This window comes from Camelina sativa, chromosome 3 (assembly GCF_000633955.1).
Source record: "Camelina sativa cultivar DH55 chromosome 3, Cs, whole genome shotgun sequence".
NCBI lineage: Eukaryota > Viridiplantae > Streptophyta > Magnoliopsida > Brassicales > Brassicaceae > Camelina > Camelina sativa.
The window spans coordinates 25,002,790-25,012,996 of NC_025687.1; the positions used below are offsets into that span (position 1 = coordinate 25,002,790).

Consider the following 10,207-nt stretch of genomic DNA (forward strand, 5'->3'; position numbering starts at 1 on the left):
TCCTTCTCCCAAGCCATTGTTTGCCAAAGCAGATCACGACACCTGCGACTCTTCGTCTTCTCTACCAAGAAGGACGAGATCCCGTTTTCCCGTGGTCTATCTCACCGGCGATGTTCCCATTCCTACTGTGTCAAATCAGGGAATCTCGTCCCAACTGCGCAAGCGACAAGCAGCTGCTGATACAGACAGCCGCGACTCCAAGCGTCCATCTCTTAGCAAGGACAAAGGTGTGTCAATGTCTCGCAGTGCTCCTTCAAAGGATTTTGACTCGAAACGGTTCATATCTGCTGATGCTGCTCGAAGGTATGGCTTCTTTGCTTCTCGAACTATTGCTGCTGAGGTTCGTTATTCTCTGAGGGTAGATGATCCAGCTAGGGAGCTGCTTGATCAAGTTGGTTTGTTGAAAACTGTCACACAAATCGGATCTTATGATTCCGATGTAGTCTATGAATTCTGGGCAAATCTTCCGGCAGTGAAGGTTGAAGGGAACCCAGTTAATGTATTGGTCAGAACTTTGTGTATGAGTTTTCCCCAGGTCGTATTTAATGCCATGTTCGGGCTTCAGGCAGTTAATGTACGAGAACAGAGACCGCAGACAGCTGCAATTCTGGAGGAGGATCTCGCTCTCTTCTTATCTGGCGGTAAAGTGAAGACATGCGAATAATTGGTGTCAACGGCAATCAAGGACCCAATGATCAAATAATTGAATAAAATGTGCTGCAGCAACTGGTCTCCCACAGTGAATACAAGGTATATTTCAGCAAAAATGGCCATGGTGATCTACATGATCATTCATCGCATTCCGTTTGATTTTCGGAGGATGATTTATGATCAGATCATCCAGTTGGGTCTGCAAGCTCTGTCAGGATTTCGTTTACCGTTTCCCAGTCTCATCTATCAGCTGTTGGAAGTTCAACGACCTGTTCCATGTCTTAAACCGGAAGAGCCAAAGAAGACCAAGGGTAAGAAGACTGCACCACGTCCTACGGAGTCTCCTCTTCGAGTTGGAACGTCTGTAGAGCGCAAAGCCATCCGGTTGGCCATTCAAATTCTGCAGGACACCTTGGACGCTGGTAAGTTGTCACATCTCTGATTATACTCTTATGTGTTTGTTGATATTTTTGACTAATCTTTGCGAAACAAGCAGGGGGAGATGAGTCTGATTCAGATGTTTGAGGGGGAGTTTGAGCTGTGAGGGAGCTGTTGTTTTTATGTTCTCTGCTCCTTGTTGTTGTTTTTCATTTATTTTTCAGACTTATATTTCTTTTGGTTTTGTGCGATACTTTATGTCCGATACTTTTTGCTGCGGTCGTAATGCTTACAAGTTGTTCGATTAATCTTCTGATGTTATTGCGATCTGTGAGGCACTGCTAGTATACAGCTGTACCTGTTTGTTGTTTTGTTGCTGGTTGTCTCTGTTTTGACAGGTTAAATGCATGGATGCTTGTTTGACAAGTTCAGTCATAAAGGGGAAGATTGAAAGTGCAACAGAGTTCTGAAGGGAACAGGCAGCTGTGAAGTATCTCAGAGGGCTGATATGCTGTCGTGGAGTGACATGCTGACGTGGAGAAATATTGTGGACATAATGACAAGGTGCGTGAGAAGGAAAGAAGAGGAGATCAAGATATACTCGAAGATATTGAGAGTATATTTAATTAGTTGGGATAAGGGAAGATATTCTCTTAGGAATAAGGAATATTTTCTTTTAGTTAGGATACACAAGATCTAGGTTAAAGATCGTGTGTATGGGGTTTTAAAATGACGAGGGCTAGCTGCAAAAAGAGCTAGCATTCGTGGGATAAAATTGTGAGTTTTGTAAACCTTCAAACAAGTACAAAAGCTTTGAAAGTGAGTGTGGGTAGTATACTCGTTTAGATCTACATAGGGTTGTGTTAGATAGATAGGAGATTGAGTTTTGTTTTTTAAGTTTTGTAAAAAACGAGGATTTTTATAAAATTGATTAAAAACGTTTATTTAACGCATTCCAAATATAGTTTTTGTGTGTTGTGTTATCTCTATACCTTTATAATTGGTACAATGGTACTTACAAGAAAATCGATATTTTAAAAAGAGTGGTTGATCACTATCGAATATGGTAAATTATTTCAAGAAAAAAAACCAAAACTTAGTTCAAACCGCCTTTGAAATTATTCTTCTAGTCGGTGGGCTGAGAGAAAGATAAAGTTAAGTCTAATTTATTTTCGTCTCCGTTTATTTTCATTAGATAATTCACTTATATATTAAAGATAAATCAACTTTCGTGGTTCTTTCCTAAAGACACCTCTAAATAGAAAAACTTGTACGAGAAGTAGTAACTTTGTGTTAGTCGCTGAAGAGTCAAGTACGCAACCCAAATATTTTCACCTTTTTCCAACTATAATTAGGGATGTTTAGAAGAGGTTTTACATTCCAACTCGTAGAAAACTCTTCAACAATATCGCAGTTCTATAATCTCATTATCTTATTTTTTTTTTCCTTTTTCATTTGAAATCTTTGTGGAAAAAATGGCTGATGTTGCAAGCACTAGCGGGTCGTCCGATCCTTTTGTTTTACTAGCTAGAGAAATGTGGGAGGCGAGATCTAATTTTGATAAGAAATGTGCGGAGTTAGTGAGACTTCAGCAAGCCGCTGAACCTAGGCGGGAGGTGGATCGTAAGAAGATGGAGTTGGAAGAGCCGTACGAGAAGTTCAAAGAAGTTCTAAAGAAAATGGTTGCTTATGCGGAGAACCCAAAGTAATACATAAATATATATAGGTTATATAAATACTTTGCTTGTGATGCTCTCTTATAAATAAGTAATTGGTATAGATTGCTATTTAAGTCCAACGAGACTTTCTTGTAAATAAATAACAGAGAATTTGTTCTCTCTAAAACTCTGATGAGTTTAATATATAAAAACAAGGATTTTATGAATTTGTTCAATCTGTGCCTTTTCTATTCTTCTTTTCTTCTTCTAAAACTCTTAAGAGAGAAGTAGTACTAATAAGTTTTTGTTAGTAGTGAGTAGTGACTAGATGGACCATTATTTTCACCTTTTTCCAATAGAGAAGCTTGCTTAGAAGATTGTTTATACCCCCAACACATTACATTAAGTGGTCGTTTCACATGTATGATTAATTGGTTGATTTGACATTTATTATTGACCTAACTAAGTTCTAGTGAGTTTAACAAAGAGAATATGTTTCCGGTTCAATAAAGATATCTGAGCTTCTTTATTATGATATAAGAGTAGTTTTCTTGGGACACAAGACAGTGAATAAAGAAATGAAAATCATTCTTATTGCTTCATCGTTTTGGAGTACTTAATTGTACCTTGGATTTTTATTTTTATAGGAAAAATTCATAATTATAATAAAAATTAAGTCTTTAGATTATAAATTTCTTACCGAATATGTAGATTTATTTCGGCTATAGTTTTAAAAGTCTATTAAATATTTAAATACTAGTCAAATACCGTTTAATTTGATTTTTGAGAAATTGTTAGAAACCAATAAAATTTAAATTGTATCCGACTTGTATTTAAATATTTTATATAAATGGTATTTGACTAGTAATTCAAACCATTTGATTTGATTCCTAATATAATATAACTAGAGAGAGACCCGCGCGTTGCGCGGGGTTGTTTGCTATTGTTATTTTTTTACGGTTTTTCTGTTTATTATTATATTATAATTAATAAGTTGTTGATTTTTATTACATTTTTCCGTATTAGTTTGGCTATTTTTCATTGTTTTCTGTTATTCCAATCTTACATTTTGTTATTCATTTATGTGGCTTTTTTTTGTTATCATATATTAATGAATATTTTTTTTATTATGTTTGGACATATTTTTTATTATTAAATTATAACCTTAAACTTAAACGAAAGTGTGACCAGTGTTATAAATAAGACAAACCTTTTGTTTAGCTTTTTTTCTACGTGTACTCATTTTTTATATTTTTCCTCATTTTTTCTGACTGTCATACTTTAAATTATTTTTGAAATAAATTCATTTTTTTTGGGTTACTAATAAGTTTGGACCATGCTCTACATGTTAGGATCGTTTCTACTGAATTCTATTTTGTTTTTATTGAGTTTTTTGTTTTTATATATGACTCATAGTTTATTGGTTTTGTGTTAAAATATTTTAGAATTGAGCATAGCACGTATGAATTAAACCATAAAATGCGTACTAATTTTGTTTTGATTTCTCTAGGAAGCGATCCATATTTAAAAAAAAAATCTATGTTTTTTAGTTTTTATTTCAATCGTTGGAAGCCTTTTTGTTACTTTGCATAAACTTAATAGTAATCACATTTAATCATACAATCTCCACACTAATATAATATAAGTATTTGATTATATTATTTTTAATGTTATTATTCTTGAGAAATTAGATTTAAATTGAGAGATTTATTGTTTGTTGTTTTCTCTTTTTTTCATGGAATTATTTTAAATGGGATTAATATCCAAACAAATTTGACAAATTAGACTTTCTCTTTTTTTTGTTGATGTTGTTGTCGTTCCTGGTGAGCCAACCATGTTAGCTTTGTTGGCCGTCTACTTCGGTTTTGGGAAATTAATGATGTAGTTAGTCTTCATGGATTTAATTTGATCGAGAATCTTCAATGGTTGCGTGTTCGATTTAATTCTTTCTCTGACATTCCTTCCTAAGCCTATTTAATATTGTAAAGCCACTTCAGCTATGAAACTGATATCAGTTTCTTTAAACAACAAAACACACAAAAGTTATTTTAGTATTGAAGGTTCCACAGATACCAATATAGTTTACATTTTTTTTTTGTAAAATTCGGTAATCACTAATTATGTATAGTTTTTAGGGTTTGTTTTTGTTTTGATACGTTTTTCAAACTTAATTGGAAAAGTAGTAGATACACTATCCAAAATTTGAGAAATAGTCAATGGAATCCATTTGTGAGATATACAATCTGTGAGATAGAAATGTGAGGGAAAAATGGTTAATTACAAAAGGTTACTCCTTTTTTTGCATGAAAAAAGCCACAAAAATTTTTTTCTTTCTTTCTTTTGATTTTGCAATTACACACCCCCTATCTTGTTATATTCAAATATTTGGTAACATAATTTGTTTTCTTAAAGTTTTTTCAGACACAAAAATATTTATGTTTTTTTCTCTACATTTTGACATCCATTTTGTTTGATGATTTTATTTGATAATGTTCAATATTTTAAATTTTACAAATTTTGTATCCGTACATCTTATTTAAGTATACAGATGTATGTACACATTATTAAGTGTACAAATGTCTATACACATTATCAAGTGTACAGATGTAATTTGTTTAATCTGTACATTTAATAATGTGTACAGACATGTGTACATTTAATAAGGTGTATAAACATTTGTACACTTAAAATAGTATACGGTAATATAATATATTGAAAAATATTAAACAAAATTCATATCAAATTGTGAAAAAATATAGATTTTTTTGTATCTAAGAAGTTTTTTAAAAATAAATTTATATTAACAATTATTTGAAAAAAAAAGATGAATAATGGCATGAGATGTAATTAAGTAGGGTCTTGAATGACAATAAAGGATGTAGAAATAGCTGAATAGCGGTCAACGTTGTTTCTTCCAATTGTAAATAGTATATGTACTAGTTTTACAATTATGTTTGAAAAATATACTAAAACACCAAATAGCTATAGTTTTTATTGAATTTCAATTTCTATAATTTTAAAAATAATATAATAAACATATATGAGAAGAATTTTAAATAAAGAAAAACAATTCATGAGCTGCTCCTTTTCATCCTCTCTCCCCAAATTCAATTTTAATTTGTCCTTTTATTTTTTTTCTTTAGTTTTGTGCTCTAAGTTTTTTCTTAGACTTATATTTTTTTTGGGTTATAAGATGTGAGCTTTTGTTCTTTTATTTTTTTTTCTTTAGTTTTGTGCTGTAGGTTTTTTCTTGGACTTATATTTTTTTGGTTTATAAGATGTGGGCTTTTGTTCTTTTATTTTTTTTTCTTTAGTTTTGTGCTGTAGGTTTTTTCTTGGACTTATATTTTTTTGGCTTAAAAAATAACAAAACTAATATTGGCCCATAGAATTTGTTAAATATAAGGCTGATGGCTCGAGAAAACTCTGTTATTATATATATTTGAACTCACGCTATGCGTGGGTGTATTTGATATATTTTGATGGAAACTATATATCGGTCATAAAATATTATCTTATAAAAAATTTAAATTAGTATTAAGAAAAAATCAGTTATGTTATAAAATTAAATCTGATAAAAAAAATCAAGAATTTAACTCGACGTCCAGGCGAGACAAATCAAACTGATGACCTCATATATTCTAAAGCATTTCTTTGACCACCGGAAAAATGAAACAATTTTATCATCATGAATTTAACTCGTTTTCATATTTAATTGATCACAACCACCTATGTTTTCGTGTTTTTTATTCAATTTTTTCTTATTTTTCATATTCTTTCTTGTCATTTCATTTTCAAATTTTGTGGTAATTGTCATCATTACTTTTACCGTCTGGTTCTTTGTTATACTCTTTTTCTTCTTCTTCCTCTTTAACTTCTTCACATTCTTCCACTGAAAAACCTTTTCTTAGACTACCACACCACTTGTTGACCCATCAAACTCCAAGAACAAAATCATTTCTTTTCTCACAAAAATAAAAAATAAGATAAAAATAAAAAATAAATAAAAGAATATCAACTCATCTATATAATCATACACAAAATATGTTTTACAACTCATAAGAAATAAAAAGCACAAACGTGGATAAATAACAAAATTATGTTTTACATCAATATTTATAATATTTTAATCTATTAAAAGGTTTCGAAATATAAAATTTGAAATTTTTAAAAAGTTTCAATATTTATAATATTTTAAACTTTGAAAATTTAAAAATTATAATATTTAAAAACTTTTTAAAAGCTAAGAACTTTTAAAAGTTTTCATATTTATAATATTTAAACTTTTAAAATTTAAATATTATAATATATTTTTTTGAAACTTTTTAAAGTTTTAATTTGATCCAATAAAAAACTAGATCAAACCAAATTAAACTTTTAAACTTGGACGCCTGATAAATCAAGCTTTCCTCTTCATTCGTTGTTTGAAGCATATTAATCTTATTTATACTGGTTCTGAACCATTGTCTAAAAATTTTCTAGCTCATGTGGGATATTACTGTACATATTTCTTTTATTTCCATAAAGTTTTTTTAAAAAAAAATTCTAAAAATTCTGGAAATTTTAAAAAATGTTAATGAATGATATGTCAAATCCTGAAAATTATAAAAATGTTAATTAGTGAGGTGGCTAATCCCTATTGGTGGTTTTAAAGCTTAGGTGGACGCCTTAAGGAGTTTATACCTCCTACTTTTTATTAGTATAGATGATTCTAATGACCAACAATAGCATACAATTTGTAAAAATAAATAAAAACTTTATAACAAATAAATAATAAATACATTTACTTACACTTGTTGTCTCTGAGCACAAAAACCTCTCTGCCTCAAAAACCTCATTCATACACAGAGAAGAAACAAAACCAAAAAAAAAAAAACTCAAAAACCTCATTAATCGTAGATTCTGATTCTATGGAGGCATTGAACAAGCTTTGCAACATTATAGAGCAAAATCCAAAGCAATTTTTGGATACCCTTCCTTGGATATGCCAACAATGTCCACAACCCAAGCAGCTTCGTGCCAAATCGCCCAGGTTTTCTCAGAGTCATCTCAACGCGGTCTTATCCGTCACTCGAATCCTCTCCAGGAACCTCGACACATCCCAAAACGATGCCAAATTTGTCGTTTTAGTTTTCCTCCAAGCTTTGCGTTCGTCGTGTTATGGTATAGAGAACTCAAAACACGCAATAAACACACTTGGAACGCGCCAAGCAAACGCTTTTAATCAATCTTATAAAAACTCTCTTTCTTACAAGACTTGACACAAAGCTAACTCTCCTATCTATCTAACACAACATCTTGTATAGATCTAAAATAGTTCTAACACACTCACCTTCAAAGCCTTTTGTATTTTCTTGAAGGTTTACAAAACTCACAACTTTTATCCCACGAGTGCTAACTATTTTTGCGGCTAGCCCTCGCCATTTTATAACCCCACAAACGATCTCTAACCTAGATCTTACTGTATCCTAATAAAAGGAAATATTCCTTATCTCTATGAAAATATATTCTCTTATCTTTTCCTATCAAATATACTCTTAATATCTTCGAGTATATCTTGATCTCTTCTTCCTTCCTTCTCATGCATCTTGTCATTGTGTCCACAATATTTCTCTACGTCAGCACGTCACGCCACTTCAGCATATCAGCCCTCTAAGCTACTTCCCAGCTACTTGTTACCTTCAGAGCTCTGTTGCACTTTCAATCTCCCCCTTTTTGACTGAACTTGACAAACAAGCATCCATCGTATTTAACCTGCTGACACATACACAAGCAGCAACAACCCAAAAGCAAACCCAAAAGGAATCTTGCAGAATCTGAATAGCCAACCAAATTGCTTTGCGCTCTGTCGACTCACCACTGTGACGAACCGCCTCCGCAGGCCATGGCACAGTTTTCTTTCCCTTTGCCTTCTTCGTGTCTTGTTGCCGAAGACTCAGAACAGGGCGCTGAGCTTCCAGGAGCTGATAAATGAGACTGGGAAACGGTAGACGAAATTCGGACTGAGCTTGCAGACCCAACTGGATGATCTGATCATAGATCATTCTCCCAAAATCAAACAGAATGTGATGCATGATCATGTAGATCACCATGGCTCTGTTTGCTGAGATGTACCATGTATTCACCGTGGGAGACCAGTTGCTGCAGCACATCTTATTCAAATCCTTGATTATCGGGTCCTTATTGCCGTCGACACCAGCTGCACTTTACCACCAGATAAAAAGAGAGCAAGATCCTCCTCCAGAATTGCAGCTGTCTGCAGCCTCTGTTCATAGACTACATCGGAATCATAAGATCCGATTTGAGTGACTGTTTTCAACAGCCCAGCTTGATCAAGCATCTCCCTAGCCGGATCATCTACTCCCAGAGAGTAGCACACCTCAGCAGCAATGGTTCTAGAGGAAAAGAAACCATACCTTCGAGCAGCATCAGCGGATATGAACCGTTTAGAATCAAACTCCTTCGAAGGAGCACTGCGAGAGGTGGACACACCCTTGTCCCTGCCAAGAGACGGACGCTTCGTATCGCGGCTGTCTGCATCAGCAGCTTATTGTTGTTTATGCAGCCGGGATGAGATTCCCTGATTTGATAGCGCAGGAACATCACCGGTCAGATCAATCACCAGAAAGCGAGATCTTGTCCTTCTTGGTAGAGAAGACGAAGAGTCGCATGTGTCGTGATCCGCTTCGACATACACCGGTCTGAGAGAAGGATTCTCAGGCACCGGGGGTGCTGTAGTTGATTCGTCGCAGGGTTCGTAGATGACCATCGCTGTTGCAGGATCAATCGGAACATAGGGAGATGTCGGAGGTAGGGCTGACGAAGGGGTGTGAAATGGATCCTCATCTGAGCTAGAATCATAGTGGAAACCGCTAAACACAGATTTCATGGTGATCAAAAGTTAGAGAGAAAAATCAGAGGAAGAAGGAAATTAGAAGCTTAAACGACAAAGATCAGAAATCGCAAGGATGAGAAAAACTCAAAACCCTAGCCGCTCCTTTTATACTCCCTTTTGAAACTTATTTGGGCTGTTAAGCCTCGGCCCATCAATTAACTCTACCCTGAAATCACTCAATGAATTTGTTATGGTACATCGAATACTTTTCCCTTTTTAATCTCAAGTGCATTAATCACAAGATCTTAATAAATCAGATTCTCCACCCCTATAAGGGAAACTGTATCTGTTCATGACTCAAATCATCAGATACACACATCCACGAACAATGAACATGAAGGCACCCAAATCGAGAGATAACACATGTGAGCAAAATCAAGATTTTTTTTCTTTGTTTTTTTTAAAAGTTTAAAAACGAAACCGAGAACACAATACCAACCATACCTTTGTTGTGTCAACCACTTGTTCAGAACATTTGCCAGGAGTTATCACAACCTCTTGAATTCTTGAAAATCAGAGACTTGATGCAAGTGGGTAGTCTTTCACACTGTCATGCCTTTAGTCTGCGATCCAACCCAACATGTTAAGGCAGCTGGAGATTCTCTCTTTGAAGAGCACACACACA

At 33.8% G+C, this 10,207-nt stretch overlaps 1 protein-coding gene across 1 annotated transcript; it reads left to right on the forward strand.

The window, feature by feature from the left end:
- Nucleotides 2,183-2,914, forward strand: LOC109132296. Its single transcript, XM_019243934.1, has one exon. The coding sequence runs from the start codon at nt 2,505-2,507 to the stop codon at nt 2,736-2,738; it is 234 nt and encodes a 77-aa protein (XP_019099479.1). The 5' UTR covers nt 2,183-2,504; the 3' UTR covers nt 2,739-2,914.

Coding starts and splice junctions, on each gene's coding strand:
- LOC109132296 (XM_019243934.1), top strand. CDS start 2,505: ATGGCTGATGTTGCAAGCACTAGCGGGTCGTCCGATCCTTTTGTTTTA.